This window comes from Macaca thibetana, chromosome 7, assembly GCF_024542745.1.
Source record: "Macaca thibetana thibetana isolate TM-01 chromosome 7, ASM2454274v1, whole genome shotgun sequence".
Classification (NCBI taxonomy): Eukaryota; Metazoa; Chordata; class Mammalia; order Primates; family Cercopithecidae; genus Macaca; species Macaca thibetana.
Genome location: NC_065584.1, coordinates 83,448,031 through 83,467,238, shown reverse-complemented (window position 1 = coordinate 83,467,238; position 19,208 = coordinate 83,448,031). Strand labels below are relative to the sequence as shown.

The 19,208-nt window shown below is 49.7% G+C and overlaps 3 protein-coding genes across 4 annotated transcripts; 1 reads left to right on the top strand and 2 right to left on the bottom strand.

Annotated features, from left to right (window-relative positions):
* Positions 1-261: 261 nt before the first annotated feature.
* Positions 262-9,661, bottom strand: DHRS1 (dehydrogenase/reductase 1). Its single transcript, XM_050797492.1, has 9 exons — positions 9,411-9,661; positions 8,746-8,919; positions 6,304-6,447; positions 6,075-6,154; positions 2,663-2,795; positions 2,195-2,341; positions 1,233-1,302; positions 803-883; positions 262-659 (listed from the first exon to the last, which is right to left on the bottom strand). The coding sequence occupies exons 2-9, from the start codon at positions 8,893-8,895 to the stop codon at positions 523-525; spliced, it is 942 nt and encodes a 313-aa protein (XP_050653449.1). The 5' UTR covers positions 8,896-8,919; positions 9,411-9,661; the 3' UTR covers positions 262-522.
* A 62-nt stretch (positions 9,662-9,723) lies between these two features.
* On the top strand, positions 9,724-19,057 carry NOP9 (NOP9 nucleolar protein). Of its 2 annotated transcripts, none has more exons than XM_050797449.1 (10): positions 9,724-10,114; positions 10,321-10,773; positions 11,546-11,656; positions 11,899-12,040; positions 12,166-12,358; positions 13,006-13,146; positions 13,683-13,808; positions 13,992-14,228; positions 14,446-14,551; positions 14,884-19,057. In XM_050797449.1, exons 1-10 carry the CDS (start codon positions 9,868-9,870, stop codon positions 15,039-15,041), a joined length of 1,914 nt encoding a protein of 637 aa, XP_050653406.1. In that variant the 5' UTR covers positions 9,724-9,867; the 3' UTR covers positions 15,042-19,057. The 2 variants fall into 2 exon arrangements, with proteins under 2 accessions (XP_050653406.1, XP_050653405.1); XM_050797448.1 differs by having other exon boundaries at positions 11,504-11,656.
* Positions 15,134-17,869, bottom strand: CIDEB (cell death inducing DFFA like effector b). Its single transcript, XM_050797526.1, has 5 exons — positions 17,753-17,869; positions 17,304-17,448; positions 16,315-16,464; positions 15,888-16,078; positions 15,134-15,706 (listed from the first exon to the last, which is right to left on the bottom strand). The coding sequence occupies exons 1-5, from the start codon at positions 17,791-17,793 to the stop codon at positions 15,574-15,576; spliced, it is 660 nt and encodes a 219-aa protein (XP_050653483.1). The 5' UTR covers positions 17,794-17,869; the 3' UTR covers positions 15,134-15,573.
* Positions 19,058-19,208: the final 151 nt, after the last annotated feature.

Below are 19,208 nucleotides of genomic sequence, written 5' to 3'. Positions count from 1 at the left end.
TAGGCATCTCTGAAGAGATGGTGGAATGGGGGTGGAAAACCAGTGTGACTGGATGTGCCCGCTTCCAGCTGTGGAGTGACTCTGCTCCTCAGCTGGGGCATGGGAAATAGGTCTTGCAGGGCAGAGCAGGAACAGGTCTGGAGGAAAGGGGTCTTGTCCTGGGGCAGAACCCCTTGAGAAGCTTCACATTTATACATCTTTGAGTCCTTCTACCAAATAGTTAATGTGTTGCCGAGCACAGAATCAGCAGTCAAAAACATATTGAAAGAGAAATGAGACTTTTATTAGCTCCCAGAGCATTTTTCAATACTAAGGCAAAAAGTAAAAAGAAGGACAAGGAAAACCAAGGCACAAAGAAAGGACCTAGGCAGACCCCAGAACTCACCACGGACACACAGCAGAGTCCTTCTCTTCATATCAAGGGTATGGGTAGGCAAGAAAGGCTGCTGTTTCATTGAGATAGGACCAACCACCAAGCCCAAATGAGAAGACAAGCGGAGACGTGGTGTCAGACCAGGAGGGTTAGAACTTGCTAGTGTAGAGGGCAATAATCCACTTGGGCACACGGAGGAAGGAGGGCAAGTAGGAGGCCAGCCAGCCCACGCCGGACACGTGTGAGAGAACAGAGCTCAAAGACAAATAGTCTTGGACAGGGCGGCCTGGGAACAACAGGAGTAGGAGGATTAGATTCTCATTTCCCACTCCTCAGATACCCTCACCTTGGCTGGAGAGACCGAGGGAGGAGTGGGCAGGGAACAGAGGGAATAGCAGTCAAGGCTGGCTGCTGTGCCAGGGTCCTCACCGTCCACATCCCGAAGGCCATAGCGTCGAGCAAGGTCACAGGATGGTAGCACCTTACCACTCAGGCTCAGGATATTGGGATCTGCGGGCACACAGACAGGTAGAGATGGCAGGCAGGGGAGTGTGCAGAGTGACAAGGTTTGGGCCCAGTTGGACAGGGCACTGCTGAAACAGACTCAGGAGCCCTGGAAAACTCTTTCTTTCTGTTCCTAGGAAGGCTCTTGGGCCTCGGACTTTTCCCACACTTCCCAGGAGCCCACTCCTAAGGCTCCCAGACTCAAACTGGGAATGCTGACCCCTTGGGCCTCAAAAAACAGAGAAAAGAATGACATGTTCCTCAATCAACTCCCGAGCCAGATCTGGCCACTGGATGCTACCACCCTACACATCCTCCATGCCCTTTCTTATTACCAGCTGCCCCCAAACTTCACCTGTTGCCAAAGCCACCACACATTTGCCACTCAATTCTGTGGTTTCTGCAGATGAGAAGATTGATTTGAACTGAAAAACAGGGGCAGAGAAGTGAAGGGTTAATTTCCAAGAGCACTGCCCAAGTCTCCCGGTTTCAACTTCTGTTCCAGGAGAAAGAGATCAAAGACCAAAGAGGCCAAAGACCTCAAGCAGGGCCTGCAGGATCCAAAGTATTGGCAAGTGCCAGAGCCACTCCTCCCCATATCCAGGTGAGCCCTGTTTCCTGGCACCAGGATCTGCTGTCTTTGCTAAGTGGAAGGATCTGGTAGTGCCAAATAGTGTTTGGACCTTCTAAGCTAGCTGGTGTGGGGGTCGAGTGCATGGGCTTTGGAGCTAGACAGCCTTTCCACTTAGGACATATGTGACTTTCAACAAGTTTTTGCCGGGCGCAGTGGCTCATGCCTGTAATCCCAGCACTTTGGGAGGCCGAGGCAGGTGGATCACGAGGTCAGGGGTTCGAGACCAGCCTGACCAACATGGTGAAACCCTGTCTCTACTAAAAATACAAAAATTAGCTGGACGTGGTGGCGGGCGCCTGTAATCCCAGCTACTCAGGAGGCTGAGGCAGGAAAATTGCTTGAACCCAGGAGGTGGAGGTTGCAGTGAGCCGAGATTGCACCACTGCACTCCAGCCTGGGCAGCAGAGCGAGACTCCGTCTCAAAAAAAACCAAAAAACCAAAAAAAAAAAAAAAAAACAAGTTTCTAAACCTCTCTGGGTTTCAGTTTTGCCATCCGTAGAATGGAGCTGGTATCTCCCTTACAGGATTAAAGCAAATAATGTGTGTCCCATGCTCAGCCCTGCACCTGCCACAGTAAGCACCTGGTGAATAGGAGTATCTGGTCTTGTTATTGTCTTGTTATTGAGGACGGAGAGGCTGACTCCCCTGTGTTCTCTGCTTCCTTCGCCCTCCCCTTGCCAACCTGCTTAAACACAGGATCCTTCAGGACCTCCTCTTTTGCCATATGCTCCTTCAGCAGTTCTGTCTGCACAATTCCTGGCCACAGAGACACATAGCTGACCCCATGGCGCCGCAGCTCGTGGGCACAGTCAGCAGCCAGCTTGTCACACTGTGGAGAGGCGGAAGGCAAGGTAAGAGCCACCTAGCCATGTCACTTTCCTGCCCTGCCCTCTCTGCTTCTACTGTGAATGCTCCACCAACCCTGCCCTTCCCAGGAGCCCCAAGGTCTCAGCTGCCCACTCTCCCCAGTGTGATGCCTACTCTAGCCAACCGAGAGGTGCACAAGCAAAGGAACTGTCCATGGATGAGGCAGAGGAGGAGCTGAGAGGAGCCAGCCTTACCACTCTGACCACTGGGGACTGTACCTTCTGAGCTATAAGTACCATCACTGTCTTTTACCTCCTCAGCTCCTATGCCACTGGGTCCTCACCGCAGCTTTGCCCACACCATAGGGGACGTTGAACATATACTGCAGGCTTCCAGGGGAGGAGATGACCACGATGAGCCCCCGGCCAGCTGGTACCATCAGCCGTGCCCCATACACAGAGCAAAAGTAGTGGCCTCTAGAAGGTGCGGCAAAGGAAGAAGGAATGAACCATGTTAGTGCTGGCCTGGGTGCCGCAGCCTCTGGCAGCTTCCCCTGCCTTCTGGTGGTGGTTGTCCACTAGGAAGGCTACACAGGGCAGGGTAGCAACCTGAGGAATTAGGGGCTTGAGGCCATATTCTGAGAGGAAAACTGGTCAAAATAACCACTGACAGGCCTGGGCGTGGTGGCTCACGCCTCTAATCCCAGCATTTTGGGAGGCTAAGGTGGGCAGATCACGAGGTCAGGAGATCGAGACCATCCTGGCTAACACAGTGAAACCCGGTCTCTACTAAAAATGCAAAAAAATAAGCTGGGCGTGGTGGCAGGCGCCTGTAGTCCTAGTTACTCGGGAGGCTGAGGCAGGAGAATGGCATGAACCCGGGAGGCGGAGCTTGCAGTGAGCCGAGATCATGCCACCACTGGTCTCCAGCCTGGGTGATAGAGTGAGACTCCGTCTCGGAAAAAAAAAACAAACAAACACTGAAACAGATGAGAAATAGCAATCTTTTTTTTTTTTTTTTTTTTTTTTTTTTTTTTTTGAGACGGAGTCTCGCTCTGCCGCCCAGGCTGGAGTGCAGTGGCGTGATCTTGGCTCACTGCAAGCTCCGCCTCCCGGGTTCACGCCATTCTCCTGCCTCAGCCTCCCGAGTAGCTGGGACTACAGGCGCCCGCCACCTCGCCCGGCTAGTTTTTTTGTATTTTTTAGTAGAGACGGGGTTTCACTGTGTCAGCCAGGATGGTCTCGATCTCCTGACCTCGTGATCCGCCCGTCTCGGCCTCCCAAAGTGCTGGGATTACATGCCGAGAAAATCTTTAGAAGATGAAATGGAAGGCAAGAGCCCTGTCACAATAACAATTACAAACAAAATTGCTTAGGGGAAGAAAATTTAAGAAATATATAGTATCTACATGGAAAAACTATAAAACCATGACAGAATAAGTGCAGACAAAATCTTTAAAAGCTAAGAACTGACATGTAAATCATCATTTCTATGTAAATCAATCCATAGATTCAGTCAAATTGGATTATATCTCAGTAAGACCTTTTGGAGGAATTGATAAAATAATCTAAAGCTCAATGGGAATAATAAACATGTGAGAACAGCCAGAAAAGCTGGGCACAGTGGCTCACGCACTTTGGGAGGCCAGCGGGGCAGATCACTTGAGCTCAGGAGTTTGAGACCAGACTGGCCAACATGGTGAAACCCCATTTATACTAAAAATACAAAAATTAGCCAGGTGTGGTGATAAGTGCCTGTAGTCCCAGCTACTCGGGAGCCTGAGGGAGGAGGATCTCTTGAGCCCAGGAGGCGGAGGTTGCGGTAAGCTGAGATTGTGCCACTGCACTCCAACCTGGGTGACACAGAGTGACCCAGGTTGTCACACTGTGGAGAGGCGGAAGGCAAGGTAAGAGCCACCTAGCCATGTCACTTTCCTGCCCTGCCCTCTCTGCTTCTACTGTGAATGCTCCACCAACCCTGCCCTTCCCAGGAGCCCCAAGGTCTCAGCTGCCCACCCTCCCCAGTGTGATGCCTACTCTAGCCAGCTTGTCACACTGTGAAAAAAAAAAAAAAAAAAAAAAAAAAGAGAAAGAGAACAGCTAGGAAAATTCTGAAAAAAGGACTAATGTCTTGTGGGTGGGGGGATTGCTTTCCCTACCCCTGTTGTCACCCATATGAAAATGCACACGGGCCAGACATGCTGGCTTATGTCTATAATCTCAGCATTTTGGGAGGCTGAGATGGGAGGATTGCTTGAGGTCAGGAGTTTGAGACCAGCCTGGCCAGCACAGCAAGACCCCATCTCTAAAAAATAAAATAAAATAAATTAAAATGTACAAGACATAATAGTTAAAAGAATACAGTACAAGTGTAACAATAGTCTGATAAGTCAATGAAACAAAACAGTGAATAATTAGATACAAGTATATGTGAGAATGCAGTGTATTACAAAAGGAACCTGTCAAGTCAGTGGGGAAAGATGGATCATTTGGGACAACTGACCAGTTATTTGAGTTGGGGGAATTGGGTCTCTGTCTCATCTATTATTTTAAAATTAAGCCTAAAAGGATCAAATATTTAAATATAAAAAATAAAAGCACAGAAGTACTGAAAGAAACATGATCAAACGTGTTTATAAACTTGAGGTGGGGAAGGCTTTTCTTAGCATCATACGCAGATAGAAACTATAAAAGACTGACAGATTTGACTTCTTAAAATTAAGACGCACACACACATACACACACAAATATAAAGATACATGTATATTTCTGTATATACAAAGAGCAGGGCAGGACTGAGTGTGGTGGCTCATGCCTATAATCCCAAACTTTGGGAGGCTGAGGCCAGCAAGAGATGAGGGTGTGGAAGGCACCTCTCTTTGCAGGCTATGGCCATGAACACTGGCCAATTTCCAGCTCTTAGGGTGTTCCTTTCTTGCCTTTGGCCTGACCATCCTTCTCTGTCCTAATGATCTTCCTTCCACTTTGGAAATCACAATTGCATTCTAATCCTGCTTCCTTGGGATTGTCACCAGAGTACCAAAATTGGAGCGGTGGGTGTTCTTACATGCTTTAGTCACAGATTTGCCGATAATCTGGTGGTTACTCCCACAGGTGACTGATCACATTCATCAGGCATGGCTTGATTACATGAGAGCGTAACATCATTCCAACAGTAACAGAGGCATAACTGGTGCACATTACGCTAGGCGAATGCTAAATGCTGTGTTTCATCTGACTCTTGGGCTACATGACCCGGTGTGACCCAGTGATATCCCTGCTCTCCCAACTCTGACCCATGAGTGCCCTTGCCTGTGGGTGTGGAGTGAGGATGTGGAGAGTAAAGAGCATTGGTGTTCACTCCTTCTTCTTAAGCTTCTCCTGGTCTAAAATAAAACAATTTCTCCCTCTAACCATTTTGAAAGTATAGACTACAGGCTGTGTGCATTACTGAGAGGAGGAGGCTTTCTCCCTTCTGGGTCTTTCATTTGGATGGGCAGAGAATGAGGCAGGAGAGAGGCCAAGGGCTTGTTCTGATAAATATTACTGACAGAAACAAGGCAAGAGTTGACATTCTCAGGAACAGACTCACCTGGATGGAACTTCTCCAGAGGTAAGTGGGATAAATGGAACAGAAGGGAGAAGAAAGAGATGGGGGAGGCCAGAAGGAAAAGGAGAGGGCATGTAAGGAAAGGCCTGGCTGTTAAGCTGGCTAAGTGAGTGAGGGAACACGGGCCCTGGCAGTGGAGCACCGACCTGAGTCCAACGTTGTTGATATCATCCCACATGGAGGCAGGGGTTTCCCAGAATGCCTTATTCCTGGTGTTCAGGATCGTCTGGAAGGCACAGGGAGGGTGATGAATGATCTGAAGGCAGGGAGGTGTGAGGGGCTAGGTAATGGAAGGGACAATGAGTGGGGATGAAGATGCAGGGATCAGATGGGGAGGTCATAAATGTGGAGCTGGGACCAAAGTTCAAAGGGTACCTGGACTCCTGCATAAGCGTTGTTGACCAGCACGTCCAGATGCCCTTGCTGTTCCCGATCCACTTGCTCAAACAGGCTTCGCACTTCACTCTCCTGGCTTGAATCGCACACCACAGGCACACATCGGCCCCCGAGGGATTGTGCCTGGAGTAGGACAGGGGATATGAGCTTACATTCACACACGGGTGTGAGTCATGACAAAACTCCCTCAACCAAAAGTGGACTTGAGCACTGAGAAGACAATCCTAGGAGAGCCAGCTGCAGAGGCAACATGGCAGGCAACGCTGCCCTCTGGTGTCTGTTTGAGTAGTTTCAGGAATGATAGGCCCCCCCACCCCAGAACAAGGTGAATTGCAATGTAAGTTTTAATAATCTACAAACATTTACTGAGGCCCACCATGTGGTGTGGAGTGAGGATGTGGAGACTAAAGAGCATTGGTGTTCACTCCTTCTTCTTAATGTACTTCTCAAAGTACCATGCAAGGCATTGTACTTTGCAAGTAGAGGGTAAGAACAAGTGAGGCATGGAGTCTGTTCTTGAGAAATGAGTAAGCATCCTTTTCCTTGTTGTGGTCTTTTCCATCTCTCATGGCCTTAGCTCCCACCCTTCACCACTCACCTAGAACCTCTACTCAGTCCCAGCTCTCTTACCCTCGCTCCACCAATGCTCCTGCTTGGTAACTGAAAAAACCAAAGCTATCAGCCATGAATGATTTCTACTTCCTGTTCTGTCTCACTCTCTACAAATGCCCACAAACCTCCAACTTCAGAGGAAGAAGAGTCCCTTATCCAAGAACAATCCTCCTATTCTCCAAATTTATGGATCCTCCCCTATTACCCTCCTTGCCTGAACTACTGCAATGCCTCCCAACTACTCACCTGACCTCCAGTCTGTCTGCCTTAAATTAATTCTTCATAATCCAGCCAGTACGACCCATCTAAAACACAAACCCTGTTCAAAATCTCCTAACTGGATCTCCATCTCTTAGAGAATGAAGCCTGAGTTCTCTTCTAGGGTCTTCTAAGACCGACTGTTTCCTCTCCAGCCTCTCACTCACTACTCTTCCCTTGCATTATCTCAACATCTACTCTTTCACACACTGTCCCTATGCTTATGGAGCTCCCTCTGTTGGAAAGGTTTTCCTAACTTCCTTTACCTAACTCTTACCTTTCGAAACTCAGTTCAAGAACCACCTACCTCCTCCAGGATGCTTTCCCAAACCACTTTCCCTAGCCACTCTCCTGTGTCATCTGGATGCTCCCCAACACCCCTAGAGTATTCTGTGCATATCTCCCTCTTACAATTTACCATATTCACATTACATTGAAATGACTGCTTTCTGTACTTCATTTCCTGTTGGAATCTATCTTCATTTTTAATTTTTATTTTTTTTTAAGAGACAAGATCTCACTGTCACCCAGGCTGGAGTGCAGTGGTGCAATCATAGCTCACTGCAACCTCGAACTCCTGGGCTCAAATGATCCTCCTGCCTCAGCCTCCCAAGTAGGTGGTACTACAGGTGCAGGCCACTGTGCCCAGCTAATTATTCAAAAAATATTTTTTGTAGAGACTGGGTCTAGCTGTGTTGCCCAGACTGGTCTCCAAAAGGCTGCACATGTTCTTAATCTTCCTTCAGAAGCACAGAAGGCCCCAGCTCGGGAATGTAAGCCAGCTGATTTTGAAGTCCCTGAAACCTTTTTAAATCGCCTTCAAGACCTGACCTCCTCCTTTCTGAAGGACATTGCAGGTAAGTGATCTTGCTGCCTTGGCCTCCCAAAGGGCTGGGACGCCAGGCATAAGCCACTGTACTCCACCATGGACTGAATCTTTGAAGAGGAGAAATTAGATCTCATTAGTCTTGGTAACTTCCGTGCTTTACCCAATGCCTAGCAAATCATGGATACTCAAATATTTATTTAACTGAAGTCTAGTAAATAAGCAAAAAATGTACAGTTCAATAAAGTCTTGCCTAAAATAGAGGAAAACACAGGTCCACAACCCTTTAGTTACAATTCCAAAATCTCTGCTCTCAAACACAAAGTTCTTTTCTTTTTCTTTCTTTTCTTTTCTTTTTTTTTTTTTTTTTTTTTTTAAGACAGTGTCTCCCTCTGTCGTCTAGACTGGAGTGCAGTGGCATGATCATGGCTCAACTCCTAGGCTCAAGCGATCCTCCTGCCTCAGCCTCCAGAGTAGCTGCTGGGACTATAGGCACATGCCACCATGCCTGGCTCAAACAAAGTTTTTTCATAAAACTCACTGGGCGGCAAAATTCTACCTTACCTGAAATTATTTACGGGGTTTTAAATTTCCACTTTGAATAAATATTCACATCTTGTTGAGTAGTAGTATAGTTTCAGGTAAGAGATTAGGAAAGGGAGCGGTTAAGTGGAAGGGCTCTCTTGGGTGGTTTCTGCAACTGTGGTCCCAGAGGAAGCACTCACCTCCTGAGCAGCAACGCGAAGGGTGTCTAGATGGCGGCCAGTGATGTAAACTGTGGCACCTGCTTTGCAGAGCTGCAAGGCAATGCCACGGCCAATACCCCTGGAGGCACCAGTCACCACACACACTTTGCCCTTCATGGGAGCTGCCATGACTCACAGGCAAAGGAGGAAGGTCTGTGGAAGCAAAGACTTGCTCTGAGGGAAGCCTGGAGACTGTGTGTGTGTTGGGGCGGGGGTCGGGGGGAGGGGGGAGCCTCACTAGGGCTAAGAGGAGGAGCCAAGGTAAGAATCCTTTGAGGGGAGAGGAGTCAGAGGCGGACAACTGGGTGCGGGCCTAAGGGTAAGGGTGTCAGAGGCGGACAACTGGGTGTGGGCCTGAGGACAAGGCTGACTGTCTTTTGGGAGGCCCAGAGAGTGAAGAAGGGGCTGAGTGGGGCTGTCCAGAGGTGGACAACTACTACGACCCTCTGAGTGTGGCTGCCTGGATGGGGGAATCTGGCGCGGCAGCCCCTCGGGGCGCGTCCAAGCAGAGTCCTGGACTATCTGGGGCTCCGCTCCCTGGCCTGACCCAGTCCGGCTGAGCCAGAGGCGCAGCTTCCGGGCCGGGGATGAGCGCGAAGCCTGGAGATCCTAAGCCCTAAATGTGAGGCGCGTGTGCCGCTTACCTGCCAGCTGCGCTGCCGCTGAGGTCCTCGCGCCGACTAGCTCGCCATACACGTGTAGTTCGAGAACTTTAATTCCGGCCGCAGGGGCGGAACGAAGTGACTACTACTGGGGCAAATTGCGGGGCTGCGGTGGAAGTCTGAGTTCTGACCCAGATTGAGCTGGCGACGTGGAGGAAGTGTTCAAGGACTGATTCTACAGTAGGACCCGGGGCGATTTTGTGCTGGGGTCGAGGGGCGGAGTCCTGGGCCAAAGTTAGAACCTGCGGATGGGGCGGAGCGATCTGGGGGAGACACCCACTCCACCCGGCTGGGGCCGCGCGTAACTATGACGTAATAGCTGCGTCAGGAGCGCGCCCGCGTTTCTGAACTTGGTTTGGGCCAGGCACACGCTTGGCGACGTTGAAGGTTCGTCCACAGCTAAGGAAACTTTTGCAGCCGGAGAGGTTCCGAAACACACATGGGGCTGGGTCCGCGCTCTCCACACGAGGTGGGCCGCCGGTTCCCAGCTGGTGGCAAACGGGGACGCGGGGCCAAGGGGTCGGGGCGCCCCTTACCCGGCAGTAAGCGGCAACCCTGGCCGCCTCCGGATAGGCGCTCGGAGCCGCCTCCAGATTCGCACCCGCACCTGAGCCCCGAAGCTCTGGGATATTTCCGCCGGGCGCTGTCAGCATTGAAAGAGGCTCCCGAGACTGGGGAAGAACGAGGTAGGCAGCAACTTCGGGGTTTAGACCAAGAGCATCAAATCCAGGGCAGGCAAGGAAACTTTCTGGGGTCGGCAGGGCGTGGGGACTTAGTTTCATTCCCATGTCCTCTTCCTCGGCCTCCCACCCACGACCCTTGGTTAAGTAAGGGTACATAACCATATTGTCTACTAAGTCTCTTCAAAGTGTGTTTTTCTTCACTTTTCCAGATCTGATGGTGCACAATATTATGAAGGAAGTAGAGACTCAGGCCCTAGCTTTGTCCACTAACAGGACTGGCAGTGAGATGCTGCAGGAACTGTTGGGATTCAGTCCCTTGAAACCGCTTTGTCGCGTATGGGCTGCTCTGCGCTCCAACTTGCGCACTGTGGCCTGTCACAGATGCGGGGTCCATGTATTGCAAAGTGCTTTGCTACAGCTCCCTCGATTGCTGGGGAGTGCTGCAGAGGAGGAGGAGGAGCAGGAAGGGGAGGATGGGAAGGATGGTCCCACGGAGACCCTGGAGGAGCTGGTCCTGGGACTAGCCGCTGAGGTGTGTGATGATTTTCTTTTCTACTGTGGAGACACACATGGCAGCTTCGTGGTCAGAACTCTGCTTCAGGTGTTAGGAGGGACTATTCTGGAGTCTGAGAGAGCCAGGCCCCGTGGTTTCCAATCATCTGGTAAGTATTACAAGAGGAAAGTGGACCTAGGGGGAAGAAGAATTTAGAAAGTTCAGAAGGAGACAGTAAACAGAAGACTAAGTCTTCATGGGGGAGCTTGACCTGGAAGTATTAGCTTGACCTGTCCTAATCTGAACAGGGCTTAGCAAGCCAAAGATTAGTGTGTGCAGAGGCCCAGAGGTAGGGATGTACAGTTGTGTTTTGGGGACGGCTATTAGAATGGACACAGAAGGAGAAATTTTTCTTTTTAAGCATGACTTAACATTTAAATGGACTCAAGCAAAAGTAACATACATACTGGACTCAAGCAAAAGTTCAGGAAAGAATACCCTTACTACATGCAGCCCACTCTGTTATTATTTTATTTTTTTTCTTTTTCAAAACTTTATTTTGCTCTATTTCATTAAAAAAAAAAATGCTAGTTGAGACCAGTAACTTGATTTCATGATACAGTCTTGAGCTGTGATCCACATTTTGAAAAACTCTGGGAAATAAAGTTAGCGAGTTTAAATGAGGCTTAATTTTGGAATGCCTTGACTACCTGACTGAGGAGGTTGAACTGTCTTCTGTGGACCATGGGGAAGCTGGTTGAAGTTTCTTAGAAAAATTAAGACAGAAATGTAGTCTCAGTTCTGTCATACAGAAGAGACATTCAGTTGTACTACATCTGTTCTGCATCTCCAAGTGGAATCCTTGTCCATCTATGGAATTTTTCTCTCCTGGGTGACAGTTTGTGATCTCCCCACTGCACATGTTCTTAATCTTCCTTCAGAAGCACAGAAGGCCCCAGCTCGGGAATGTAAGCCAGCTGATTTTGAAGTCCCTGAAACCTTTTTAAATCGCCTTCAGGACCTGACCTCCTCCTTTCTGAAGGACATTGCAGGTAAGGAGGGAAGTAGGAGGAGGGTCTCCCATCTACTTTTCTGGAGGTGATTTTACCACCAAGCAAGGCCCTCTGGTCAGGTTATTCCTCTTCTTTTCAAACCTGGTCTGGTTTGATGTTCAAAGCACTTCGTATAGTCCCTTTGTGTCCATAGTGCCCTGTATCTTGTTGCCTAAAGTTTGAGGTTATGCAGGTTGTCTGGAGTTTGAGAAAGCTGCTTTATTTCTGCCCTCTCTTCACAGTGTTTATCACTGATAAGATCTCCAGCTTCTGTCTTCAAGTGGCTTTACAGGTTTTACACCACAAACTTCCCGAGTTTTGCGCTTATCTCTGCAATGCTGTGATTGGCTACCTGAGTACTCGCAGTTCCTCAGTAGATGGCAGGTATGGTCAGGGCCTCAGGATCATTCAAAGTTGGTGGGGCTGTGTGAAATGAATGAGGTGATGTAGTGCAACTGTATTTTGCATGAAATAGAGTTAAGACTGCCTGATGCCCTTCTTGTCCCCAGTCCCCTACTGCTATTTCTCCGAGATCAGACGAGCTCCAGACTCCTGGAGCAGGTCCTGCTGGTGTTGGAGCCCCCAAGGCTCCAGAGCCTCTTTGAGGAGCACTTGCAGGGGCAGCTGCAGACCCTGGCTGCACATCCCATTGCCAACTTCCCTTTGCAGCGCTTACTGGATGCAGTCACTACCCCTGAGCTGGTGAGTTGGAAACCTGAGCTGGTTCTGTTTCTAATTCTTGATCATTGGACCTTATTTTATGGTCTGTCTGCCTCTATATATCTTTGACATTGTGCTGGCCATTGCCCTTGAAAAGCTATTCCTTGAGGTTTTCCAGAGCTTAGGATAAATTTGCCCATCTTCCAGTGAGGATTTGTTTTGACTTCTCTCAGGTATGAGGACCAGCAAGAGACAGGCTTCATTCAGGTTTACAGCTTGAGGTTCCATGGCCCACCCAGACTCTGGTACTTGGCTCTAAGCCCACATGAGTGCTAGAGCTGTTGCCATAGCTGCTCTTTTCCTTTGCTGCTTAGGACTAAGGTGGGCTTCCCTGTGGTTTCATGCATTGGGTGTTAGAGTGGAAGGGCAGGTTTAATTTTAGTCCCCCCTTGCCTCTAGTTCTCCCTTACACATAGGGAAGAGCCACTTAAAGTTCCTTCCTGTGAGGTGGCACCTCTAAGACTGCCCCCTTGTCCTGGGCCTTATCTACCCAAACAAAAGTCCTGATACTGGCAATGCTTTTTATGTTTCATCTAACATTTTTAGTTGTTTTCACTGGGAAAATTTCTCTGAATAATGTGGTCCACCATTACCAGAATGCCAAAGTTACATCCCATGTTTCCCATCAGCTGTCCCCTGTGTTTGAGGAGCTAAGCCCTGTCCTGGAAGCTGTATTGGCCCAGGGCCACCCAGGGGTAGTCATTGCCCTGGTGGGGGCCTGTCGCAGAGTTGGGGCCTGCCAAGCCAAGGTCCTACAGCTCTTGTTGGAGGTGAGTGGATATTACCCACAATCTGTTTATGCCCTCAGTCCAACTTCTACATGTTAGGACTTATCTAATCTTAAGTTGTTGTACCTCTGGACTCAGGAAGTCTAGTGCCCAAGGAGTTCACAGGAATGGGGGAAAATGAGACCTGTAGGTGCCCGCCACCACTCCCAGCTAATTTTTTTTTTTTTTTTTTTTTTTTTTTTTTTTTTTGAGACAGAGTTTCACTCTTGTTGCCCAGGCTGGAGTGCAATGGTGCAATCTCAACTCACTGCACCCGGCTGAGGCCAAATGCTATTTCACAGTCCTGGAACAAAAATTGTCTCCCAGAACTAAGAGAGAAGTTTATTTAAGGGATAAACGTTTATTAATCCCTGTATGTGATAGAGACTGGGGATACAGCAAGGCATGATATCCTGCTCTCATGGAGCTCACATTCTTGTGGAGTCGGGGCTTCTTTCCTTTCCTGAAGGTGTTCCCTTAAAGTTGAGGTTAGGGATGGAGAAGTTCTCAGGTTCATCATACTTTGTCTTCTCCTTTAGGCATTCCACTGTGCAGAGCCCTCATCCCGGCAAGTGGCCTGTGTGCCTCTCTTTGCCACTTTGATGGCGTATGAGGTGTACTATGGACTGATGGAGGAGGAGGGGGCAGTGCCTGCAGAGCACCAGGTGAGGTAGAGGAGAGGCCAAGCCAGTGACTAATTGGGAGCCGGGCCTCCTAGGGTTTAGCAAGCCTCTGACTTCTGAGGTGAGAGTGGTGACTTCATCCAGGTGGAGGTGGCAGTGTTCTGGGGATGGGCTCATCCACCTGGCTTGTTGGTGCCTCCTAATTTCCTATCTCTGCGCTCCCAGGTGGAAATGGCCGCAGCCAGGGCCTTGGGGGACGTAACAGTCCTTGGGTCTCTACTGCTCCAGCATCTGCTGCACTTCTCCACTCCTGGTCTTGTACTTCGAAGTCTGGGTGCCTTGACGGGACCACAACTTCTGGTCCTGGCCCAAAGTCCTGCTGGCTCTCATGTGCTCGATGCCATCCTGACCAGCCCTTCTGTGACGCGCAAGCAGCGCCGCCGTGTGCTGCAGAACCTAAAGGTTAGATTTCTGGCTTCTGCCTTGATTCCCCACCATCATCCATTTAGAGAATATGAGCTTTCTCAGGACTGTACCTTCAGACTCCAAAAGGCTATGTAATTACTAGACTATTTTAATTCAGCCCCTAAACTCTTCAGAAAATTCACTCCCCGCAAGCCCCCAAAATACACTTTTGTGGACTTTGCTAGGGAGACCTACTTTGCTTGTCTCAATACAGGGACAATATGTGGCTCTGGCCTGTAGTCGCCATGGCAGCCGTGTGCTAGATGCCATCTGGAGTGGAGCAGCCTTGGGGGCTCGGAAGGAAATTGCTGCTGAGCTGGGTGAGTACCAGCCCCTCTCTTTGATGTTTCCAGACTTCCCTTCTCTTACTCCAGATCACTGGGTGGCTGGGAAGTCTACTGAAATTCAACAGTCTTTAGTTCCAAAGGGTGGTCTTGCTCATGGGTTCTTAGCAGTCTGCTTTCCCCTTCCCTCCTGCTGACTAATTGTGCAGTCCTCTGCCCTCACCCCTCCCTCTGACTTCTGTTCTTTGGAAAGTGAAGTGTTCACTGTACCCCAGTGGCAGGGTCTGGGGGAAATGGAGGGACCTTTACCTCAGGTAGAGTCTGTCTTTGAGCATGGTGGTACTAAACATGAGTGGTTCCCTTTGCAGGGGAGCAGAACCAGCAGCTGATAAGAGACCCTTTCGGCCACCATGTGGCTCGAAATGTGGCCTTGACTACCTTCTTAAAGCGACGAGAGGCTTGGGAACAGCAGCAGGGTGCGGTGGCCAAGCGGAGGCGGGCATTGAACTCCATACTTGAAGACTGAGGCTTTGGATCTGGGACTGCGTGTTGATGGGGGAGGGCAAAAGGGGGTATCCACCCCATCTCTTTCCTGGTTTAAATTGGAGTCAAAAGTCATAGTGGTAAATATTTTATATTTTTATTGGAAATGTTTTTGTTAGTTTGTGGTGAAGGATATGAAGACATCTCAGAGTAAAGTCAGAGGGCTGTCATCAGTGTGCTGGGGAGTTTAGGGACAGGAGGCATTGGTAGGGGTTAGATGTAGCAGCAATCAGGCTGGGATCAAGATGCCTGGGGGACAGGCTTGTGGCCTTTCAGGGCAAGTGGGAGGCCAGAAAGGTGGCTAGGAAGGGACAGCATTCTTCAGGTAAAGGTATAGACTTGGGATGTGAGGCATTATGCTGAAAGGTTCTCTGACAAGCGGATCAGAGGACAATGGGGAAATTGGGTGAGTTATCTAGCCTGTACTGTCTGCAGGTCCTGAAATTTGATGCTGTCATAGTCTTTGCAGTGTGTCTCTTGGAATGATTCTGGGGGCAGAAGCTCAGAGCCCCTTCTTAGTAGGAATGGAGGCGGCCCTTTTGCTGCCACTGCTCAGCCCCCTCCACTACATGACGAAGGGTGGAGGAAATTCCCAGCAACATATGGCCCAGGCCTTGCAGCAGTGTGGAGGTCCAACGAAGGAGCTCCCTGAAGGGCAGAGACAAGAGGAAATCAGATGATTTGGGAAACCTGGGAGGAAGCCATCAAGCCGGGAGATGAGGATTTTCCACAAGCAAGAGCTAACTAGGGGTAGGTGGGTGCAGGAGGAGGAATTATGGGGACTATCCAACTGTAGGGGATGGGGAAGTATGACATGTTGATTTCTGACCTGAGTACTTTCTTTGGGCCGAGTCCTTGAAAGTCACAACTCATAGAGTAGAGCCCGTAGAATGTGGCTTTGACATTCAGGCTGCCAAAGAGGTCTCGAGGGTTTTGCTTGTACACGTCAAAGGTGATGCGGGCGATGTCCTTGCTGTGCTTGGGCCTCTCCCGTCCCAGGCCATATGACAGCACTCCACTCTATAGGACACCCTTGTCAGTGCAGTATATCCTCACACCAGACACCCACCACTAATCTCCATCGGCACCGTGTCAGACTCTCCCTCGCTTAGGCTTTCTGTCCACTGTGTGACATCCTTAACAATTCTACAACTCCCCCTGCACCTGGTCCCCAGGATCAGGGTTAAGCTAGAGAGGAAGCCCGGGAAAGTTCTAAAGGACGGGCAGTGGAAGCAGCCCCAGTATAGGCCTCTTACCCTTGCGGGGCTCCAGCTCTGACCAGACTCCAACACCATCAGGCACGTGTCATCCTCCAGCAGCTGGAAGAAGTCCTCACTGTCCACTGCAGTTCCATCCTCCTCTAGCACCAGGGTTAGCACTCCATTCAGCAGTAGGGTCTCCAATGCCTGCCCAATGGCAAGAAGCAAGAAGGAAGGTATCCCATGCCCCTTCCCTCTTTAGCTGCCCAACATCCATCAGTTGGCTCTAGACATTGGTTGATGTCCCACCTTGACTTTCCGGCACTTTGATACCTCCTAAAGGCTGCAGCTCTCCGTGTTCTTCAGGTTTTGGGGGATCCTAGCTAGAGGCTGAGCTTTTTCCTCTTTGCTCCTATCATGTCATTGGCATCTCCCCTTGCTCCCCTCCAAGTCACTCCTGGTTTGGAATTGGAAAGCAAGCCAGGTTCTCATGAAGTCCACCCTTCTGTCTTATCTACAATGCTGCACCTCACTTCCCACACCCTCAGAGTTCTCCAGAAGTGTTTTCAGTAATAGTGTTTAACCTTTTTGAGTCCTTACTCTGTGCCGGGTATGAGGACTTTACCTACATTATCCTCTTACTCCTTTCAACAACCCTAGGAGGTGATGTGTTATTATTGCCTTTTTATAGATGAAGAAACTGAGGTTTTGATAGGTTGAACAACTTCCCAAGGTTTGACAGCCAGGAAGTGGCAGAATCAGAATTTGAACTTGATTTGTCATACAAATTGCCTTCCATACTGGCCTCTGAATTCCATCCCTCCAACTCTCCCTATCTCCTGCTAACCCCTGCTCCCATAGAAAAGCTCACTAGGTGGAAAATGAACAAACTGACCGGAGCTCATGAGGCCCACCCCACTGAGCTCTCAGTGGGAGGAGGCAGCTGTGTGACTTCAGCCCTCTCTGCTCCATCATCACAAGTTGCCGCTGTTGTGGAGCCCCTTGGCTACCCCTGCTAAAGGAACCAAGGAACTTGGCCTACTTACTTTGGCTAGCAGCTCCTGGCGGGTGGCAGCTGTCAGGCCTTTCCGGATGGTCCGCTTGTGATTACAGACACGGAAAGGTCGCTGGGGTGGTGAAGCTGAGGTCCAGACCCTCCGTCCAAACTCCGAGCTTATATTAGATACTGACCTGGTAGTTGAGAAGAAAAGTCAAGAAGGGGCAAGGAGGGGCTTAGTGAGTGTAAAGGGCGTGATGGGGGTAGAGTGGCTAGAGGGCTAGGGAGGGAGAGATCTAGGTTTATAGATGGTAGGGATGAGGGAGAGACCATGGAGTACAGGTGAGGGCGGGTGGGTCAAGAGCTTGACAAGCCCACTATGGAGTGGGGAGCAGAAGAGGAAGGGGTACTGGTTAGTGTCCTAGGGGCTGAGTGGAGTATTGTTGCCCTGCTTATATCCCCTAAAGGTAGAGGGTAGAGCGGAGGGTTAGCAGTCACCTGAGTAGGTCACTGGGGTTCAGAGCTGAGAGGTACTCCATGGTGGATGGGAGAGTTCCTTCCCTGGAACTTCTGGGCTGGGTGGTTCTCTCCTGTGCTGGGGCTTTAGTGGTGTTTTCTGTTACAAACCTGGGATCTCAGCCCAGGGCAACGTGGGAATGAGTCAAGCCTGGACTCTGGCCCCCCTGCCTGACCAGTAAGAAGGGCAAAGTCCAAGGGGAGGGATGAGGGAGGGGCCAGATGGGGTCCTGGAGGAAGAATTGCCTGGCAAAAGCCATTGGAGCTTGTATGTGTGCCTTTGGTGATGACATGTGTTGTGAGGGTAGATGGGAACCATGTAAAAGGATGAAACGTGATCTCTGGTGTTTTTTTATTTCTATGAGAGAATTTCTGGGGATGGTTTCTGGCTCTCAGACTCTGAGAAGCTGCATTTTATGTGAGTGGCTCTGTGTGTGCTGCCACCTACTGGAGTAGCCATAAGCTGCAGCTTTAGGAAAAGGGATCCCAGGGTGGAATGTGGGGAAGCTGGATGGCAGCATGGCAGGGCTTTGGAAAATGAGAGGTGAGACTGTGTCCAGGAAGGGTGTAAGGAGAGGATGGATCCTAATCCATGGATTCAGGATCATTAGGGTCCTGTCTGGGACCCCGGTTTTCCTGCTTACCTGCTCCTTCCTCCTTGGTCAAAGGAGGGGCTGGTTCATTGCTCTGACTTCGGTTTCCAGAACTGCCTGTGGAGTTCGGTCACACTTAGGTCATCTTCTCTCTCACCTTTCTGCTTTTGCGAACTAATGGACGTGAAGGAGATGTGAATGGGGCAGGAATGTCCTTTGATGGCATCAAGAATTTAGCTTCTGGTGCACTGTGTCCCAGCTGTGATTTCAGTTGCAGCTGTGATGGACAGTTGCATGGAAGCTGAGACTCTCACTGACAGTGAAACCCTCAAATGAACACAATCCCTGCTTTCCTGCCCAGGATCCTTATAGGGTCCCCCAGCTTCCCCACTTTTTTTCTGTGTCCTGACAAAGAAACACAGAGTAACTTGATTGCCCTGTGACCTGGCCAGCTGCATTTCCCCTGGAGGCTTGAGCCCAAGCCAGAGCCTTGAAAAGGTATTCAGGTTGTTGCTCAAAACACAAAAAAACTGGCCCTGGCCCTGAACCAAATACCTTGAACCCTCATAAACTCCATACCCTGACCCTTTGTTTTGGACATATCGAGATAGAACAACTCTCTCACTGTCTGTTGTAAGGATATGCTGTAGCCCACTCATTAAGTACATTTTCCTAATAAATGCTTTGGACTGATCACCCTGCCAGTCTTTTGTCTTGGGCAATCTGTACTTTTCTCAGAGATTCCAAGGCCTACTGAAGGGACTTAACACTCTTAATGGCTTTCCCCTCTCATTTTACCCTATGCCCTCACTTCCTGAGTTAACCTCCCAAATACAGGATTACCG